Source organism: Triturus cristatus, chromosome 8, assembly GCF_964204655.1.
Source record: "Triturus cristatus chromosome 8, aTriCri1.1, whole genome shotgun sequence".
Classification (NCBI taxonomy): Eukaryota; Metazoa; Chordata; class Amphibia; order Caudata; family Salamandridae; genus Triturus; species Triturus cristatus.
In genome coordinates this window covers 804,345,324-804,366,463 of record NC_140591.1, presented here as the reverse complement: position 1 = coordinate 804,366,463, position 21,140 = coordinate 804,345,324, and the positions used below count along the sequence as shown (strand labels likewise).

General features: G+C 43.2%; 2 protein-coding genes across 8 annotated transcripts in view; one reads left to right on the top strand and one right to left on the bottom strand.

The window, feature by feature from the left end:
• GPR183 (G protein-coupled receptor 183) overlaps positions 1 to 6,307 on the top strand; it is a 109,327-nt gene extending 103,020 nt beyond the window's left edge. For both annotated transcript variants that reach the window (XM_085622251.1, XM_085622252.1), the window contains one exon: positions 3,822 to 6,307. In XM_085622251.1, the coding sequence (XP_085478377.1) occupies positions 3,849 to 4,928 (1,080 nt within the window). In that variant the 5' untranslated portion in view covers positions 3,822 to 3,848 and the 3' untranslated portion in view covers positions 4,929 to 6,307. The remainder of the gene's footprint in view (positions 1 to 3,821) is intronic.
• The window catches only part of UBAC2 (UBA domain containing 2), a 698,660-nt gene that overhangs the window by 486,245 nt on the left and 191,275 nt on the right, over positions 1 to 21,140 (bottom strand). The gene's annotated exons all lie outside the window — the stretch shown is intronic.

Here is a 21,140-nt window from a genome sequence, read left to right as displayed (position 1 = left end):
CATGTGACCTGGGGGCGGTGTTCTCCCTCGAATGGGGGCAATACAGGATATTTAAAGGTGGGGGCGGAGAGAAACCGGTGAGCAGCGACGTCTGAGGAAGGCTACGACTTGCCGAAGTGCATTATGCCTATGCTGCTTGGTTTTAATAAAGGTTTCCATGTTCCCCAAAGTGGCCTCTTACCTTCTCTCATCGGAGGGGTGTTTTTGGATGGATTTTCACGCGCCAGCCAGTGGCGTGCAAGAGGCCCCGTTCCTCCAAGCGGCGGGAGTAATGCTGGCATCAGCTGTTACAGCTCTTTTCTCCAAGGTATTGGATCAAACTCCTGGTCGCCTCCCCGTGCAGACCAAGCAAGGGATGCTGCCAGGAGCAGCTCGCGACTTTTCGAGGAGCCGTTTGCACTGCCATTACGACTCACAGCCCGGCAGAAACCTGCACCGGGGGTTAGGAACGTCAAAGGGACCAGAGGAAGCCTGATGACAACACCTTCACCTGGGATTATCCTTTCTAATACAACACGCCTTTGCCCTGTTACCGTTCCCACGCAACAACCAGCCAGAAACAGTGACTTCTGGGAACTGTAGTCAAGTCTGGGTCGCAGTGGCAGTGCGACCATGTGACCTGGTGGCAGAGGTTCTCCCTCCAATGGGGGCAATACAGGATATTCAAAGGTGGGGGCGGAGAGAAACCGGTGAGCAGCGGCATCTGAGGAAGGCTACGACTTGCCGAAATGCATTATGCCTATGCTGCTTTGTTTTAATAAAGGTTTCCATGTTCCCCAAAGTGGCCTCTTACCTTCTCTCATCGGAGGGGTGTTTGTGGATATATATGTATAGGTATAGATATATATATATATATATATTACCTACTGGCAGCCACCAGTAGGTAGTTATAGTTAGGAATTTGTTTCTATTAAAAAAGCGTTTTTTTCTTTTGAGAATATCTTTGGCGCCGTTTGTCGAATCTTCGCGAAATGTTCAAAACTATATACATATAGATATTTTTACTACCTTAGAAACCTTTCCCTATGCCAACCAATTTAGCCTTTTCCTTGTTATGCTTTATTCACATGCTTAACATAATGTAAATAAGTTTTCTCATAATTGAGGGGGAAGATATGTTGCAACCTTTTGTACTTAGCTTGCTGTCTCTTTAACTGCAAAGTGTCATCAGATAGAATCCTGAGTATCATAACTTGACGAATGTTACCTGATTATCAATGACGTTATAAAATGTATATGTACATGGAAAAAATAATAAAAAGGTTTACCCCCCCCAAAAAAATCTGAGATTCCTGATGCAGCAGCTGAAGAAGAAATTTCGACCTGGATGCTGTGTACATCGTTGGCTTGAGAAGGATGCTATAAATGGCTTAAACTACAGAAATGTCAAAGCACTTCTTGACACATTCCAAAGCAACATAAGCACATGTATCTTAGCCTGTCGCATGATCATGCCTCACTCCCATAATCTTCAACTAGTTACACCCTTCCACACCCCAAAACCCCTACAGTAAACCCGGAGCATCATCCACTGTCATCCAATAACACTCCTTCAAAATGATCAGAAACAGGTAGATGCTCGCTACTCTTTGTAGGCCCAATCAGTCGAACAGCTGAAAAGCTCTCCGTTGTGGAGAAAACATGCATCCTCTATGGTCCCTGCCCATCTGTGCAAGCAGAGGGTGCTAAATATTCCACAGCTATCATTAATATGTGCCGGAAGCCCTTCTATAGGTGCGGTTTCCAATAGCTTGGGAAGATAATTCTCTACTCACAGAGAGTCCCTTCTCTTCTACCACAATGGTACCACCCCTTTTCTTGCAAAAGGGACAAGGAATAACAAGGGCCAGTCTTACCTACCCACCCCACCTGATACTCATCGGATCCCATATACACAATTATCAGGGTCAGTGAATGTGGAAAGAGTTATTTCAGGATGTTTTTTTTATGATAATCAATTTTTATTGATTTTTCAATATAACCAAACAAACAGCACCATTCAGAATGACATTCAGGATGTTCTTAATGACTCCAAGCCCCTGCTTCCAAAACCCCAGGATTCTACGGCATCTACCAAATATAAATGTCCATGCTTCTTGCCCACTGCTCCCTACAGCACCTGTCTGGGCACCAGCCATGCAATTTATCAGGATTCAAATACCCCCTGACCATTAACTTATATGCCGTCTCCTTATTCTGAATCAAAAGGCTGTTCTTGCGGATGTCCATTCAAAGGGTGGCCCTGTTGATCCACAGTAATCTCTATCTCACTATCAGCCTCCAAATACCGCTAATAAGGGCGCCCCCCTTTCACTCCGACACCTTCTCCAATATGATCTAATAAATCAGTGCATCCAAAGGAGGTCACAAACGCCTCAAAGGTAGTTTTGGGCGACTGGCTGCTTACTTATTGTGTAGTTTGAAAAACCATTGACCTACCTCTTATTGTCAACTAAAACGTATTGTTGTTTGCATTCCTCAAATGACGTAATTGAATTCCCCATTGAGGATCCAATTATACAGCTCCCAGCTTAGGTTGTGCATAAAATGACCCTCCTGCGGAAACAATTTTAAAAAGACCGTATAAAAAGACTGTATAAAAACCTTCCAGATAAGCACTCTGCAACTGGGGCCACTAGAAAGCTTCTCATATTGCCACAAGAGTATAGGAGAGTTGGAACAAGGTAATCAAAATACCTGGAAGACATTACACTTTCTACTACTCCGTGTACAAGCAAACTGATGGACCTTACGCAAACGTCAGCTAAGATTTTGATTGGTTTTTGAGTATTAGATCAGATTTTTATAAAATTATTCCTTTTTTTAATGTCATAAATGCAGACAGAATCCTGAAATGCCCTAATGCCTAATATCTTAACAATTGCACTTAGGTAAAAAAGAGTGACATGACATACCGGCAAGTCACATTTAACTACAAAAGTATATTTTGCTAACTTTTCATTTCGTGAAATTTTGCGAGGAACAAAATATGCAATTTTGCAATACTCCTGATATTTCCAAAGCAAAGAAATTGAAAGACTTTAAGGTATGTCTTAACCCGGCTTTTAAAGCTGTTTGAACAATCATGACGAAAACGCTAAAAAGGAGGTAATAAAATATGAAAAACAATTATTTATCTGGGTAGGCCTAACCGAGGGCTCGAACAAACTAGCAAGTTACGTACTCAAAATCTAGAAAATTTAACGTCTTTTGTGAAGTGCCAGAGCAGGGGCCTATGGTGGTCCCTGTGTGACAGGATCTGAGGCCTCACATTTTAAGGCCACCAATGCAGGACACGGCTTCTTAGCCCAGTCCAAAGCTAGGATTACAAAGATGCGACGCCAGTGAGCAATAGGCTCAATTTAATTATTTAAGCACTTTTATGTTTAACAGAAATTGAACAAAAACTAGGTAAATACATAAAACTGTGCGTTTACCTTAATTGTGCCTATTTATATCAGAATTTTCAAGAACATACAGATACTTCAGGAATAGCTAGGAAGGGGAAAACAGATGATAAAATAAATACTGTCTGAAGTTTAATAGAAGTTCAGTACTTTCTAAAGTCATGAAATGTTTTAATCTAAGGGAAAATCAGATTATTCATTACACAGAGACAAATGTATGTAAAGAATTGACAAAGCTGACATTTTTTTAATAAGAATCAGTTTCAGAGTGTACCATTTGTTTAATTGTGAACCACTTTCATTTAATTTCTTCACTATTCATTGACTTGATATCTTTATGTAATTGCTTCACGGTGAGGTAAAAAAAGAAAGTAACAAGCATGTTTATTTTTGGTTCTGTTCTTATTTTGTCAGAATTGAGACGCAAGACTCCACGGCGGAATGGCTTCAACTGAGTTTGCAACAACCCTGGTAGCGAACATTTCAACCAATCAGACATGTGACCTGTACGTGCACAGAAATTCAGCTAAAGTAGGCTTACCCCTGTATTACAGCCTTGTTTTCATCATTGGAGGTTTTGCAAATGGATTGGCTTTAATTGTCATCTATCAAAATAGAAAAAAAATCAACTCCACAACTCTTTATTCAACCAATCTAGTTATTTCTGACCTTCTTTTCACCACTGCTCTGCCCACACGGATTCTGTACTATGCCTTGGGATTTGACTGGCCATTTGGTGAGGCTTTCTGCAGAATTACTTCTTTCTTCTTTTACATCAACACGTATGCGGGGGTAAATTTCATGACATGTTTGAGTGTTGACCGATTCTTCGCAGTTGTCCACCCCTTCCGTTACAACAAGCTGCGAAAACCCAGAAATGCAAAGTATATCTGCTTCTTTGGCTGGTTTATTGTCTTTTTGCAGACCGGTCCTCTCCTGCTCCAGGATATGTCTAAAGATGTAGGCGGCCATGTCACATGCATGGAATATCCCAACTTCGAAACAATGTCAAACTTGCCGGTGATATTGCTTGGCGCCTGCTTAATTGGATACATTTGTCCCCTTGTGGTAATACTGTATTGTTACGTTCGAATAAGTAATAAGCTGTGTCAAGCGGCGAAGGATAACCCGCTAACCGAAAAATCAGGCTCAAACAAGAAGGCTATTAACACAATCATTTTGGTAATTGTTGTGTTTTTGCTCTGCTTCACGCCCTACCACGCGGCCATCATCCAGCACATGATCAAGAAGCTTCTGTACGAGCCCACGTGCTCGCAGCAGCAGAACTTCCAAATCGCCATCCACACCACGGTGTGCCTGATGAATATGAACAGCTGCCTGGACCCGCTAGTCTACTTCTTTGCCTGCAAGGGATATAAGCGTCGCATTATGAAACTGCTGAAGCGGCAGGTCAGCATCTCCGTTTCAAGCGCGGCCAGACCAACTCCAGATGAGAGTTCACGGGATGTGGTAGAGACCCAGATGATGATGCTTTCAAGCAATGGCAGCAGAAAGTACTGATGTTTCAGGAGTATGAAATGTTATGTTTTTTAATTCTGTAAATACTTAAGAAAGTTAACCAAAAGAAATGGTCTTAGTTCAGATTGTCCCCAAAAAATGAACGATTGTTTGATTGTATTGGGCACCAAAGTAGACACATACCTACCACAAGCAGGGGAACTCTTGGGCAAACATTCCGCATTGTTCAATAAAGTGTGCATGGAATTAGTTCTTTTTTACTTCTAGCCAGGAAAATGGAATTATGCTCCGCTTTTTTTTATTTTAACAGCATAATATTTATGTTGCTATTGGTGCTACATGCACCCAACTTCGAATCACTGTAAATAACACAAGCTTCAGCACTCCGACACATTGGTGCTTGTTTCAAGTGACACTGGAAGAAGTGGAGGATAGGTAGACGAGGCATGCAGCCTAATTAAAAACTGTTCTCTCTATATAAAGTGAGTAGACTACACACAGTCACTGCTATTCAGGAACCCTTAAAATGCACATTCTCCATTTAGGCGCAAGAGGTGATGTAGACTGGACGTATGGATGAGCCTCTCGTATGTCATGCACTTCTTCCTGTGGAAACACTGACTGTAGGCACCTTACTCCAGTTGCAGAAACAATGGCAAGTTAAAATACGTTTTCATCAAAAAGGGGGTATCCTAGAAATTTCCCAGATACGCAACGAACCTGTAAATATTGTAGCAGAGCTTCAGTGTATAATATGTAGACTGTTCGAAGCTTTAATCGAGTCTTATTAGCAAATGCACAAAGTATAACATGTTTTTTCCATTACTTATATGAAAAACATAAAAACTTTTGAAATTCAGCTAAATTAGAACTAGAACAGAACTGTCTAATAGAACAGGATTTTAAAGTTATTTGCCATGTAATGTGGGCCACATGTTAACTGCAAACAACATTGTTTCTATCGCAGACAAAAGAAGATCTGACAGGCAAGCAGGAGACGAACAAAGCACAAAATGAGATGTTATAGCTTATACACTTGTGTTATCATTTTAAAGTGTGCGAGACATTTTTTATGTGTTGTGGGAAAACGTCCTGGAAAAAGATTTGCAGTACCAGAGTGGTGAAATACTTTTATCATATTCCAAACAGTATAAGTAAGATCGTCACTCTTTAAGTGGCGGCTGATGACATTTGAAAGTGGTAGGTGGAAAAGTTCAGGATGAGTGCTCGGTGGCAAGTGGCAACAGCGAGCGAGCCCAAGCGGCATAATGGGGTTTCAGGGGAGTACTCTCCCCGAGAACATTTTGAAAAAAGAGTGGGCAAGTGGTGCATTTTCAAGCATATTTGAGAAATCAAGAAGGTAAATAAAAGTACTTGTCAAATTGTAGTTATGACATCAATAAAGAGATTTTATATGATAATGACGTTTGAGACTTGGGGGGGGGGGGGTTAAAGCCATCTGTGTCTCGATGTAGAGGCACTATGTTGCACATGGTTAAGTAGGATCTGTCTCTTACTGGAACTCCACACATCCTTTCACAGACTGTGAGCAGAAATAACTTCTCCAACAGGTCCACGCGGACCGAGGCTGGGCCTAAGGGAAACGCTGCAGAGTGTACTGTGAGACACACCTGGAACCAAACAACAATCTAAAATGGTACATATCACTGGAAAGAAACTTTCAATATGCACTATACCTTACTGTGGTGACAAACCCGCAGCGCAGACATTGTGTGTGCTCTTGCGGCTTTCCCATATTCTGTGACTGCAGATTTCCTTGAATCACATGGTGAAATAAAACCACAGCCACTGTCTGCATATACAGTGCCCGGGAGTTTGGCATCTTTTAATGAAGCCCCTGAGATCAACTGTGGGAACGTAACACCATGAATTAAGCAAGATATCTGACTGTGTGATCTTGTGCACTCCCTGTTGCTTCTGTAACCCAGCTTGAAAATGTGCTTAGATAAAGATGTAATTCATAAGATTTCATGAACCCACTGTTTTTTGCCATCTGTATATAAATACTTATTGCAATTTATTTATTGAAAGAGTTATCAGTGCTAGCAGAACTAAGTATTCTACCACACACCACCCTCTAAGAGTAAGACTTGACTTTACAAATGCTCAGCTCCCTGAAAGTCCAAGCCTATGGAGAAGGTTCTGACCACATGATGAGTGATGTATCCAGTGTGCCCTGAGCCCTATCGCAAGGAAGGAAAATGCGTCCCAAGTTGAGTAGTAAAAGACAGCAATGACCGAGGTACAGTGGCACCCTCATGTCTCAATGCCCTGGTGCACCAATCTCACCTATACCCCTAGCAGGCAGTGAGGCTGATCAGGTCGGAAATGCATGAGTAGGTAGGCCCACTAACTGCGTGCCTGCATACAATTAAATGTAAACATCATACAGCTGAATGTGTGAGAGCACAGCTTGAAAGTACCGAGCCACAGTTGGAGAGCTGTGTACCTTGGATGTTGCTGGTCTGGCCGAGCGCAAGGCGAGAACTGTATTTGGGTCTCAGCTATTGATAATACATGTATTCTGCTTTTAAAAATGAGGTGCACTGCTAGAGTTTATTGCAAATCTTAGTAGTGGGACAATATACACGGTTGCTAAATTTGAGGTTCGCAGGGGATTATGGGTAGGGAGATGTTGACAGATCCACACAAGCTGCACCTCCCTGGATTCTCCTGTGTGTCTATTGTTCAGAAAAGTCTGGATTTGGTAGGCTTCCCTAGATGGCCACTGAGCCAGGGAACCAAAACGCAGACGACTCTCTCGCAAAACCAGGTACTTTTGCAATCAATAATTTTGAAGTCTCTACAGTACTTATCGGCCATTTCCTGTTGCGGGCACAAAGCCATTTTGGGCAGCCCCCACCCCTATATACATAAAATAAATAAATCCCTGGTGCCTAGTGTGCTTTCTGACCCCAGGGGGCAGATCAGGGGCTATTGTCCCCACCTGCCTCCTGCGGGTGCAGAAAGAAACTGGAATTTTTTAGGGAGAGTGAGGGCAGTGGCATGCCCATTTTGGGCAGTCCCCACCCCTATATACATAACATAAATAAATCCCTGGTGCCTAGTGTGCTTTATAGCCCCCTGGGGGGGGCAGATGGGGGCTATTGCCGTCATCTGTCTCTGGGGTGGCAGAAAGACTGAATTTTATGGAAAATGTTGGGGGAAGGAAAAGCCAGTATCCTTTCCAACGATACCTCTCCCGTCTGCCTCGGGGCTCAGGGGGAGGAGCTAGCCCCTTGGGGACCGAGGCAGTGAAACAGAAACGAGCCGATCGGCTCATTTCAGTTTCACTGAAATAATGTCAGTGCGACATGCGCGCTGATTGGCATTTCAGAGAAAAAATCTGAACAGCCTCGGGAGCTGGGGAAGCTCTTACCCAGCTCCTGAGTCTGTTGTGGGGAAAAGAAATCCCTCTGGTGCCCGCACCAGAGGCATTTCCTGTGTCATGTGGTCAGAGGCGCGGGAGCCGTCCGATGCATACAAGCACTTTTGCATTGGATGGCTCTTGTGCGTCTGATGCATGGAAGTGATTAAGAAGGGGGTATAAGAGATAGGTGCGTAAATTACAATTATAAGTTGGACATATATATATATATATACACACAACACCCAGCTAGCCAGAGGGTTGCTGTGTGCATGTATACCAAACAAAAGTGTAATCAGAGAACTTGCAGCTATCCATTTTCCAACGCTAGCAAGACAGAGATGCAGTCAAATTAGTAAAATGATGCAAAGTGGGAAAGAATAGGAGTTAGTGACAAGAGCAGTAGATATGCACCTTTAGTAAAAGACAGGAGCACTGCCTCCGACTTCACAAATATACATTTATGAATGAGGAACGAAGTGGAAGAGGAATCAAGCTTGGTAACCTGAGCTGAAACTACAAAGTACAATCTTTAAAGACCCTGATTTTACTGTATATCCTGCTAGACTAAACAAGGCCAACATTTTGAGCAGGGGTTTGCACCTTAAGCCCTTCTCATGCTCCTGAAAGGTTCCAAAGCTGGATGAGCACCAACTTGATGAGCACTAGTAAGTTCCTGGTTCAGACCCCAGCTAGAATCGTACCCTGAACATACAAGAGTGATAAACAAAGCACTTACTAGGCTTTTGTACAGACAGTACAGGAATAAATTGGTTTGGCCCTTGAAGCTCTTCTGTTGTCACCCTTCCTTCTAGTTTTACATCAGGAGGGTTTGGGTCGTGAACAACCATGACATGGTATATGCATGTGTAGCCCTGCCCTGACCCTAACCCTACTGCATTTGAAATTGGTATCCCAACTTTTTGTTGATCTAGCTAACACAGTAATCTTGTGTAGGCATGGAAGCCGAGGTCTGTCCAAGGTAATGCCAAGATCCAGATCCTCTTTTGCGACCTTGAGAACATACCATGCGCGCCCTCTTTGGTCGACATGGGAGTACTGTCCACGTCCTGGGTTGCTGACATGAAGTGGTGGTGGCAGAGTACTGGTTTTGAGAATTAATAATCCTGAGTATACATTTTTTCTATATAAAAGAGGAGTGATGCCTACTGGCCCCACTCCTGATAAGTTCCACTTGCATGTAACACCCAGATCATTGTGCTGACATTTCATGTGTGTGTTATATAAGTGCAGTCATTATGGATGTGTGGTACACATATGGTAGCTTGATTCAGTGTGAGATATGAGTATGGTTGCTGGGACCAGTGGGATCCATGTTGGAACCCTGCAGGTTTAGCATGGCAAAATATGGAGGGTGGATAATGCTTCCCCACTGAGTGGAAGTATATTGCTTGCATTCCTGAAGCTCATACGTGGAGAAACAAACATTGAAGTGAGGGAGGAAGGAGACAGAGCTACTCTAAAAAAATGATGAGGACCTTGTAGCAAAGGGCTGGTGATTACATTTTCTTGAGCACTGCCATAGCACTGCTATTTGGTGGCTGGTAGAGAAGAGGGGGTGAGTCAGCAGATTACGTTGTTATGGGTGAGGACATTTCTAAAGATGATCTGCACCAGGTGCAGAGTCTTCAAACTTCAATGTGCCCATCATTTGGATACTCCTGCTCGAGTCAGCATCATCACTACCTGCTGTTAGAGCAATTACCTTGCAAAAAAGTTGTCAACATTACACTTGGAAAGTAGAATTTGAAAGGAAACCAAATCAAACCGGTTCTAGGGCCTTAGACACTGGATCCTCTGTGTTCTAGTTCCAAGGACTTCTTTGCCCAGGAAGGGCATGCTCTACAGAGTACTTGAAAAGCTGTTGTAAAAGGAGGATTGGTGTCTGTGTGACAGCCTGTGCTCCAGAGGTGAAGGTACATCACCTGAAGTGTGTGCAACTTGCTGGAAAACCAGAGGATCTGACTAGCAACTAGAAGCTTGCCTGTCTGTTCAGAGAGGGAAGGAGAGCCCCACTAGGAGGAGAAGCAGAGCTGTAATCAGTGTGCTGAGCAAGCAGAAGAAGCTAAATGCCGTTAGGAATGAAGCCGGTGCTGAGCCAAGTTGTGAGGGGTCAGCCAGAATGTGGATCACGTGGTGAATTGCAAAAACAGAACAACAGTGTGCAGGCAGCTCCTCTGGAGCATGCCAGAAGGATGGAGCTGCCACTGCTGATGTATGACTTATCCTGCACAGCTGCAGTCATCACTGACAAAGTAGAAGATCTGCCCCATGGCCTGGAGGCCGCAGTTGGCAAAGACGAGTACTCATACATCACGCCCCCCTTACTGATCACCTCTGTGGCCAGATTGAAGTGCAAGGCCCTCGCCAGTGGGCCAAGAGCCATCATCGCCGACAAAATGGAAGACATACCCCACCTCTTGAAGGCTACAACTGCTGAAGACCAACACTCACAGATCAGCCATGCCGTACTTATCACTGCAAAGGTCTGTGGTCCTACGACGCTGGGGAAGATATTGACTGTGCGAACCTGATGTGGCAGCAGTTGCATCTCTAGTGAGCAGGTAACACCAGGCCTGAGCTCGAAAAATTGAGACTGTATATTGTATACACAGAGATACTCCTGCTGTTAAGAAGTCAACCTGTTGCCAGTGTAAATCTGTGGCTCAAAAACTGCTTGGACTGACATACTGAAATGCTAATGTAGTAACCGTTTAGTAACCTTACACCAGTATGTAATCTTTGCCTATAATCCTCTGTCTGACAGTTTGCTATAGATATGCAGGGGGCACCCTGGAGTGGGAGACGGCACTGTAGAGGGTGCCAGAGCTGGACTAAAATGTGTTGAAAGAAGACTTAATTCCATTGCTTCATATAGGAGAGGAACATGCAGTTGACAAAATCAAGTTGATTTAGAAACTACTCAGTGCGAGGCACAAGTCACTAGCAGAATTAAGTTCATTCAAAAAGGCACACAGTTTGAGGCCTAAGTCGTGGACAAGATGAAGTGGACTTAAATATGCACTCAATGACTTAACACAAGTTGTTTTTTTTAAACTCGTTTGAATCAACACAAGTTGTTGACAAAATGTTTTGATTGAAATATGCTCCCAGTGCAGGGCTTAGGATGGCCTGACCCTACAGTTGCATACATCACTCTTTGCTGCTGGTATGTAGTGATCTTTCAAAAACGTTTCTCAGCAAGAGAGGAAAGAAATGAATGAAAACTTGGCCCTCAAATCATAACGCTTAGATTATGAGATACCACATGAAAAAGTAAAGGAGACAAATTGACAAGAAGGGAAACAAGCCTGGATTAAAGCTTGATATGGTCACGAAGAATTAAAAGTGGGATATGAAGCAAAGTTAGTAAAGTGTAGTATGGCCAATATTTCACTGCTTTGGATCAACAAAGACAAAGTCCAGTACAAGACATATTTGAATATATGTCTGTAATGTTTATCAAACAAAATAACTGAAGCTCAGTTGAACCTTCATTGATATCCTGCCTATGTGCACGATCCGGAATACTAGCCTGACCTCAAGGACCAGCAACAGGTGAAAACCTGCCTGAGTAGCCACATTGACCTGCAACCAAGCAGCCCAAATACTAGTAAATTGTGACTGTGTTTGATAAAGGCCGTTGAAGGTTTGTCGCCTCTGGGTACAGTGCTTAATTTGTAAAAGTACTGAGTGTCAGAGCCCAAATCTCTAATTCGAAGCCCGAAGCCGACACTATTAAATATCGATGCACCGAATACAAAAGGCCGTATAGTCTTGAATCCATCCCACGCCTCTTTAATTCACTGCCAGACATTCGCACGCCCATTATATCTCTTACAAGTTCCTACTTTCTCTTGTTGTGACTGATTTTCTGTCTTCCTCTTCCTCCTTCTTTTCCCCTTGTGTGTTTTTTCCCTTTCTTGCTCTTGGAAAATGTTTGCCAGTGGGCCCCCACTGGTGATCACTGGCTCAAATTAAGCACCATGGGTACGACCACAAGATCCCATCTGACTTTCGGGGCTCATTTTAGCAACCAAAACTTTGTAGTGAACTACTTGCTGATATAACTAGTCCCCTAACCTAGTCCTGCAGTCCCCTATTAAGGATCGGAGTTCAAGGTCCAGGTACACCGGCCACCAGTGGTGTAACACAGGCCCCTGCAGACCCCACAGTGTGTGGGGGGGCCTCCAAGCTCCAGGGGGCCCCTTCAGCACAGTACTTTGGCCAGAGAGCTCCTGATTGAGTCCGGTGGGGGGCCCTTCCACATACCTTGCAGGGATCCCACTCAAGTTTCGTTACGCCAGTGCTGGCCATCTCAAGCTCCAGATGAGATGTTCAATTTCCTCTTTGCGAACCCGAATCCAAGTTTGACTAGGATGCCAGTTCAGGTTTGAGGAAGGGTGTATTGGTTTCTGGTGTGAGTACCACAGTTTAGATGAGGGCCACAGATTTATACTTCTTAAACTTTGTCTTCGGAAAAATAAATATGCAGTTATCGAGATCCCAACCGGCAAGGAGTTCTAACGGAAAAAGATGTAAGGAGCGAGAGGCAGGCTTCCAGCATCCAACTGGGTGTTGAAAGATAGTTAGGGCGTACTGGAACAAGATATTTTATGCTATAAAAATAAATGTGTCCAAGACACCAGCGACCATCCTTTTAGGATACACATCTGGAGACACTGAAAGAGAGCAGAAGATTTGTGGCACTCATATTTTCGAATAGAAGGATGAGCACAGGGTCCCCAAAGCACAAAAGCTGGTTTGTGAACTTACCATAACAAATGAACTGAAGGCTAACCCGCATTAACACACCCAAGTGCTACATCAGGTGGCTTTTTGGTACCCTTGACACAGTTTCTATCTAGAAATAAAGAGAATTAAACACATAGAACACAAAGCAACAGAGAAGACTGACAAAAGTAAAATAGTATAGCCCAAATGCATACACACACACACATATAATGAGAATAATCACGACTATACAAGGTTATTCTCACTAATCTACATGTAATACTGGCAAGAAATGGACTGACAAATATATTCTGAACACAAACGAGACTTTCATATATATACAGAGGATATGTGATGGCTTTTGAAACATTGTGAACACGTAATATGTTCTAAACCAGTATATGGATCAGGCTGTACTGCTTTAATTGCTGAAAACTAAAAAAGCTTAAAAAGAAAAACTCATAAAAAGAGTTAGGGCCAAGTAGGGTCAATTACTTGAAAGCAACAGAGTACAACATTCCTAACAGAAGCAGGAAACGCCAAATAACATCAACTTCAAGTTGATGTGAACCATGTGCATACTTTGAAAAATGCACAAAACTGCATTTCTCAAAGTACCATGTGGCGCACAGATTACCCTAGGGCATGTGTGTGCCTTACATGTGCACCTTTTTTTTTTAGGGGCGCCTCAAGGAGGCCTTAGGACCCCGGGCACCTTTGCCTTTGCATTACCTAATTTGCCATTACCAGTTAGGTGATCACAATTTAGGTCATGCAAGACCATTGTCACCTATAAGCCTTGAGGCCAATAGGGAAAGAATGGAGTCACACTTGCAAATAGCGATTCTCTAATTGTGTTTGCGATTCTTAAGGTATCGCAATTAGAAAATCGCTATTTGCTCTCTGTTTTGTTGCATTGCATTTAGAGATTACCAAATAGAGATTTCTAAAAAAATCGCTATTTGGTAATCGCAAAATGAAACTTTGATGCATGTGCCCCTTAGTTCTTTCAGCCAGGGGTGGTTCCAATCACCCTTAAAAAACAGTTCCTCATATATTTGCGAGACTTGATGACCTAGTATGTTGATGTTTGCTACATAGCGCAAGATCGAGGGTTGGGTGCTGGCTAGGCTTGTCCTTGACAGGGCTGCTGTTATCTTTAGGAATCTGTATAGGTCTATGTGTTCCAATTGGTGGATAGCTTTCAGGTCGGAGAATGTAATGGGGGATGTCCCCTTCTCGAGTTGGTGCGCTTACACACACTAGGCCTCAGGGAAGACTCCCTCTGCTGGAACTGCAACATAGAGAAGGGAGACTTAGCGCACCTTATCTTCCACTGCCCACCACTCAAGCTGTTCTGGGGAAGGGTATTTGATTTCATAGATGCAATCTAACAAGACTTTGCCTCCCTCACCACGGCGTTCATGCGAACGGATCTCTCCTCTGAGAGAGAGAGAGGGAACTAATGGATCTACTTCTGACAACTGCGGTCAAACTGATACTAACCAACTGGAAAGCGTCATCAAGGGGACTGTGGAAGCTCTGGACAGGTCCCTAGACCCCAACGAGCCTCCATAGAAAACCGACCCTAAAGCCTACTGCAACAATCCACAGCCCAAGGCACAGCACAAGTATGAAACAGATGGACTCGAAGACTAGCTTAATAGTCTCGAGTTGAGATAAAACTAATTGCAGTTGATATATCGGACGCTAATGTTAAACCAAGAATGTATACCTCTCTATTTGCCTGTCCTATCCTCTTTCTCTCTCTCATTTCTAACTTTTCTGTCCTTTCCTCCTTACACCTATCTCTCTATCAAAAATCTAGCCAGCAAGGGGGTTACCGCATAAACAGCACTGTACTAATGATCTATGCCAGCTGTGGTTAACCTTGCAGCAGTAATTGTGATTGTATACAATTTATAAAAATAAATTAAATTAAAAAAAGAATTAAAAAAAAAACAGTTTCTCACTTGATGCCTGTACTGTCCGTCCAGGTTGGCCTGTCCAGGCCCCAGTATGCATTGCTTGGTTAGTGGCTGCCTTTATCATGAACAGTGTGTATGTCACTGCACCTCTGTCTGGCCAGCTTCACCATCCTATAAATGTAGCTGGAAGATGAGCCGCGTGGGCTGGTGTTGTTCAGCAGGGCAGTTGCCAAGGGAATTCAGCCACGTGTGGTTCTGGTTTTGGGTAGCACCACGCTGCCCATAATGCCTGCCATGGTGCCACAACACTAGCCGGCCCGTGCTGCCCACTGGCCAGCTCTAGCGACCTGTGTCTGAACTAGCTGCTGTAAACTGTGCAGACTCCACTCAGGATGGAGTTTAGACCACTCTCTACTGCGGGCAACAGCCCTTTTTATTTTGTTTCAACAAAGTAAGTACTGGGTGTACCCGGTATGTCCTGTATTACTAAAGCACCCCCACACCCGTGAATTGTGAGATGGCATGGGAAACTCACTGCCGATAAACTGGCATCATATCAGAAAAGCACACTAGCTCACGGACTTGACCATCAGTCTGGCTAGGACTAGGTTCATGTCCCTGTTGGCAGTAGATTGCACAATTAGCCACTTGGTTTTATACTGGGATCTGCTGGCCAACCTCCTATCAAATGGCAAAGCGCCAACATTTTCAAAGAAAATGCCTAGCAATGCTAACTTGTTGAAAACTAGGCCCTAAACTGATCAATGGTTTGGAAGGTTGCCCTTTCTGAATGGCCAGACTTTCTTTTTTGCGTGGAAGCCAAATGTCCACTCTCGTGCGGATGTGTATGGTGTCAGAGAACAAGACCTGGTGGAGCCATGCTGTAGTAACTGGAATGTCCTGGGATTCAGGACTATTCCTCAAGTTCTGTGGAGAAAAGGACTCAGACAGAAAGCACAGAGAAGCTTCTCCTCTCTCAGTCCAACATACAGTGTTCCAACCAAAGAGAAAACTACTTGTCATTTGGGCTTCTGGTGTGTTGCAAAAGGATCCGGGACAGGATGCTCCAGATGTTGATTGCGATGGAGTTGCAATCGTTATGGTAAGTGGAGACACCTCCTCAGGCTCTCTCTTTTTTGGTAGTGAACCCCAGTGATGTAGAAAACCAGTGGGATGCTTCGGAAGATAATCTAGTGCCAGATATCAGAACTTCGACAGCTACGATCTTTCCCTTAAAATGTTTCCTTTAATTTTAGATTTTTTTTGTCTTTCCTTAAAATGATTTTTCCATGACTAGGTTTCCTTAAATGTTGTTCCTCAGTTTTTGATTTTCTATTAAGTCACATACATCAGTCATACACAGAAGAACGCTGCCTAGTTTGCAACTGCCAGGAGTCAGACAAGATTGTTTGCCATGTTTTATCATTGTTGGGAAACGGCTTGTGGCACTAAATGGCGATGGATCAGATGCTTCTCAAAACTAAAGGCTTGTAGTGCGCAAGGCCGGCAGAGCTGCACAGCTCACGGACCCCATCACTGAGAGATAAGTGAGTGATGATATAATGTTGTAGGAAACAGGAGTAGACACAATGGGGGAACTGCAAAGAGGGAGTGCTACAAACGCCATGAGAGTGGGAAGTCAGTGCTGCATGAGCCTGTAAGGAAAAGAGAGAGAGAGTAATGCACCGCCCTAAAGGCTAGAGTCCGGTGAAGGAGATGCTGCATCAGCCTGCAGGAGGGAGTGCTGCACCAGCATACACAAAGGGCCAGATGTACGACTATTGTTAGCGGTCCCAAACGGAAAATCGGTTCGTTTGTGACCACTAAATAGGGTTGTAGCATGTACAAACCCTATTTTGCGAGTCGGTAACCTGTTACCGACTTGCAAAATAAAGTTTGTGAGTCGATGTTAGGAAGGGGCATGCCAAGGGTGTACCTCCCTAATAGCTAGTCGTAGGGGGATGTACAATTGTTTTACGACAACAAATGCCATTACAAAACAATCGCAGTTACCACCAAATAAAAACTGGTGGTAAGCCAGTCGCAAACAGGAAGGGGATTCCGGGGGCCCTATTCCCTTTGTGTTTGGCAACAAAAAACTTTTTTAAGAGCAGGCACCGGTCCCATGGACCACTGCCTGCCCTTAAAAAATGAAAAGAAAACTTTTCATGTTTTTTTTTTAAACACATCCTGTTTTCCTCTAATGAAAACAGGCTGCATTTGAAAAAAAAACATTGCTTTATTTAAAAAGCAAACACAGACATGGTGGTCTGCTGTCTCCAGCAGGCCACCATCCAGTGATTGTAGCCCATTCCCAATGAGTCGCAAATTGCAACCTGCCTCATGAATATAGATGAGGCAGGTCATTTGCGACCCCATTGGGAATCGCTAAATGTGTCTGAGACACAATAGTACATTCCATTTTGCGAGTAGCAAAAAAACGCAATTTCCAACATGCAAAACGGAACAGTCGTACATCTGGCCCAAAGTGCTGAATGTTGGCCTGGAAAGCTGTCTGAAGAGACCCAGTGCAGAGGAAGGCAAACCATGGGAAGGCAACACATGGCTGACTACAAACCGTAGAAGTCCATACCTCTCATTTGCCCCTGCCTTACAGGAGTGATTTTTAGACAATTTGCTTTTTTCAGCCAACAAGACGGAGGATTCTGGGACTTTTTAAAATGTAGATCTACAATTCCGAGTGTGTTTAGCATAGTTAAATAAAAGTCCCCCTCCTGCAAGGGACCGATTTACATCCATGCAATTATCACATTGGTCAGTTTAAAACCGGAAAAAATAATTCCTGTTGCTTTTAGGGGCAATTCATATCCTTGTGTTTCATTAAATATACTGCGAGGAATAAAGAATACTGCTACTGTATGGACTTCCTCTGATTCTAGGTAATCATTAAAACGTATAATGCCATTCACAGTGTCACGCATAGGACATGAATAAGTCACTCAACTGCACACTAGAGTTACATTAGCATTTTTTTTTGTTTGATCTGTTTATTAAATTTTACATTGAGTAGCGCAGATAATAACAAATGTTGTCAAATAGAACCAGTAGTTAGTCCAAGAGAGAATGTCCAACATAATATTGCAAGGACAAGACGACCCAGTTGACATCCGGTCAAACTCGGCAACAGCAGATAATATAACCCAGGTTTCACACACAAATAAAACACTGTCTACAGAACAGCTTGTCCTGATTGCAATGCAGTATGAACATACATTATATGCACAGGTATGTTGCTTATACACATTTCGTATAGCCTCACTCCGCCACGTCAGTTCAATTAACCAAGCAATCAAACAAACAATCTTTTAGATAACATAACCAAAAGGAAGTGCAAGGAAGGGAAGCAGGGTTACATTAGCAATTATAGTGTCAAACATAAGGTAAGAAAAATTCACTTGAACACACACTGCAGTTACAGAATATGTCACGCATAAGTAGCATAACAACTTTACAGCCCTTTCTACACATCACACAAGCCTTCTGGGACACAGGCCCTGCATACCTGCATTACCTGTTTTACCTATTCATTAAGCTTCAATAATTTTACCCAAATGCCCAGAAAATGTAAATCTGGAAAGAGTGTTACCTTAAAGTGAATTTAAATGGAATGCAAACATCGACCAAATAAATACCTTCGAAACAACACTCTGACTATTCAGTGTTAAGCAGTCAACGTAAGACAAAACGTCTACTTTTAAAGTCCATGTTCACCATGTCAAGCAGTGAATACATATTTTATACTCTATTTTTTTTTTTTAAACAGTCAACTGTTTTCGTCTTCATTTGGATGTCTACAAAAATCCAGCTAGGCTTATAAACAATTGATTCTAGTTATTTCAGCATACAGACTGAGCCTCCCAGATTTCAGGGGGCGTCGTTGGCTGATTTGGGGAAACATAGGTCCCAGGAGATGAAATCCGACCATCCCAGCTCTTTTTTCATTTTCACAATTCCTTTTTACTACCGATCTAATCAACCCTAATCCCTTTAGTAAATTTACTCTGCTACGGGTTAACAAACAAGTCATATTTAAAACGACTCTGGTTTTAATTTAGAATTTGGAGCGAAATTGACAAGACTTTTGTTGTTCCCAATTATATCCAATGAAACAACTAACTGTAGTAATCCTGTTTGTAGGCCATTAGAAAAATATCTTTTGTCTTTACTAAAACTAAATGCATAACAGAATAACTTATAGGGGCTTTCATCGTTTTTTTCCGTCCACTACAGCATATATAAAGGGGTGATGGTTTTGCCCCCCCTACAGTCATTGGTTAACTTGATTGTGAGTGACAGCAGTCTGTCCTTTCACAAAAGTCACACCAGCATTCAAATTGCCAGGGACTTCTATAGCAACATGTGCTTTTTGAAACCCCAAAAATATTTTTACTTTCAGCCAATGTTTTTTTTATCGATATGGGCCAATAATAAAGACATGAAACATCAAAACATGGATTGACAAAGCCAAAAGTCCGTCAACGAACGCCAGACATATTGGCTTTACCAATGCTCATTTCTTCTCCTATTACCGATGCTTTTTCTATATTATGGATCCAGCACACTATTTACGTTCTTGGGGAACCGACACAAGAAATGTGTTTTGAGTTTAACCATGCTAGTCCTCAGTGATTTATACACTGCATGAAAAGTTTTCAATATCATATTTCAGGAACCTCATGGATTCAACCTCTCTCTATGACGTTTGTTTTAATCTTGGCTTACTTTTCTGCATTTTGGGATAATGTCCTCACTAAAGCGGAAAAGAGTTGAAATAAATTGGTCCATGCTAAACATTAATGTAAATAAGAAGGTTTTAACGGAGTCATGTGCAGTCTCGGTGTGGTATCTCCAGCCTGCGAATTTCAGTTTATAAATTTTTCACACTCTCGTAGCACTATACCCGCAATGCACATTAATGTTCCATTGAAAGTTAGGCCCTCTACCTGTCCGAGGTGCCGAATTGAAAAAGCTAGCGCGTCGCACTTGTGCCCCAGTTGTCAGTTTATTTTGACATTTTGCATGAGGCCTCGTGCAAGGTTAAAACCGTCTGCGGGACTAGTTTTGTCTCTTCTGCTGCTTTCATTGTCTTTGGGAGTGATCTCGGTACTTACATTTCTGCTGCGCTAAAGCACTGTTGATTAATTCTATTGTTGTGAGGTGATTAATTTTAGCAACTCACTGGCGGGGAGATAAGGAACCCCACCTTTTTTAAGTTATGTTCTGTGCACTATGTACATCATTGCTAACCTCAACGCCTCTTGACTGCACATTAATCGGATAACTACGTTCGACTACTGGAATATGTGCCCCATTATTCTTCTTATACTTCTCCTCACTACCGCTACCCTAGTGGCACCTTCCTCCTCCCCCCACCACCCTCCTCCTCCTCAATTTCCCAACATGGCCACCTCACGAGTTAAGTCTGGAATTAACTGCTTCAAAATAATTTCTACCCCTAATCTGTCTAAAGTTTCAGCAAAAAGGTTCAAGCATAACACCATTGAACGTTTTCCTGATTCCCTCTTTGTTGACCAATTCTACAATGGTCATCTTGGAAGGCTCAAAAACGACGTCATTTTTTTCACTCATGACATACCCTCCTGGTCCACCAGCTTCTATAATTCCCTCAACGTAACCTCCTCCTCATCTCGCCCACATGGGAAACAGCAAAAGATGTCACCCTCTACCCGTTTTAACGGCTCCCTCACTATCTCACTTTATAACAATGGTACTGTCTTGATCCAAGCTAAAGACACCTGTCTCTCTCTCTCTTTGACCACCTCTTCCCCTCCCTACTCCCCCCCCCTGCGACTAGGATCTCCCTTGATTCTTCATCTAGCTCCACCCGTTACTCCCCATCTCCTCTCCTGACCCCCCATACTCCATTAGGCCGCTCCCCTGAGAGGCACAGGCAGACCCTCTTCCCCCTTCCACTGTTCTCTCCTCTCCCATTCCTCCCCCACCCGTTGTGCATCCCCCCTCAACACGTCTTCCATACCTCTAGCTAATACTCTCTTTTTCCCCTCTGCACCGTCCCGGTATTCCAATTTAACCTCCTCCCCCCTACCCCTATCTGCCACCCCCTATTTAGCCCTCCTCTCCTACAACCTGTTCCCCAAGTTAACTTTCCATACAGTCCCCATATTCTCTCTTCTTCTCTAC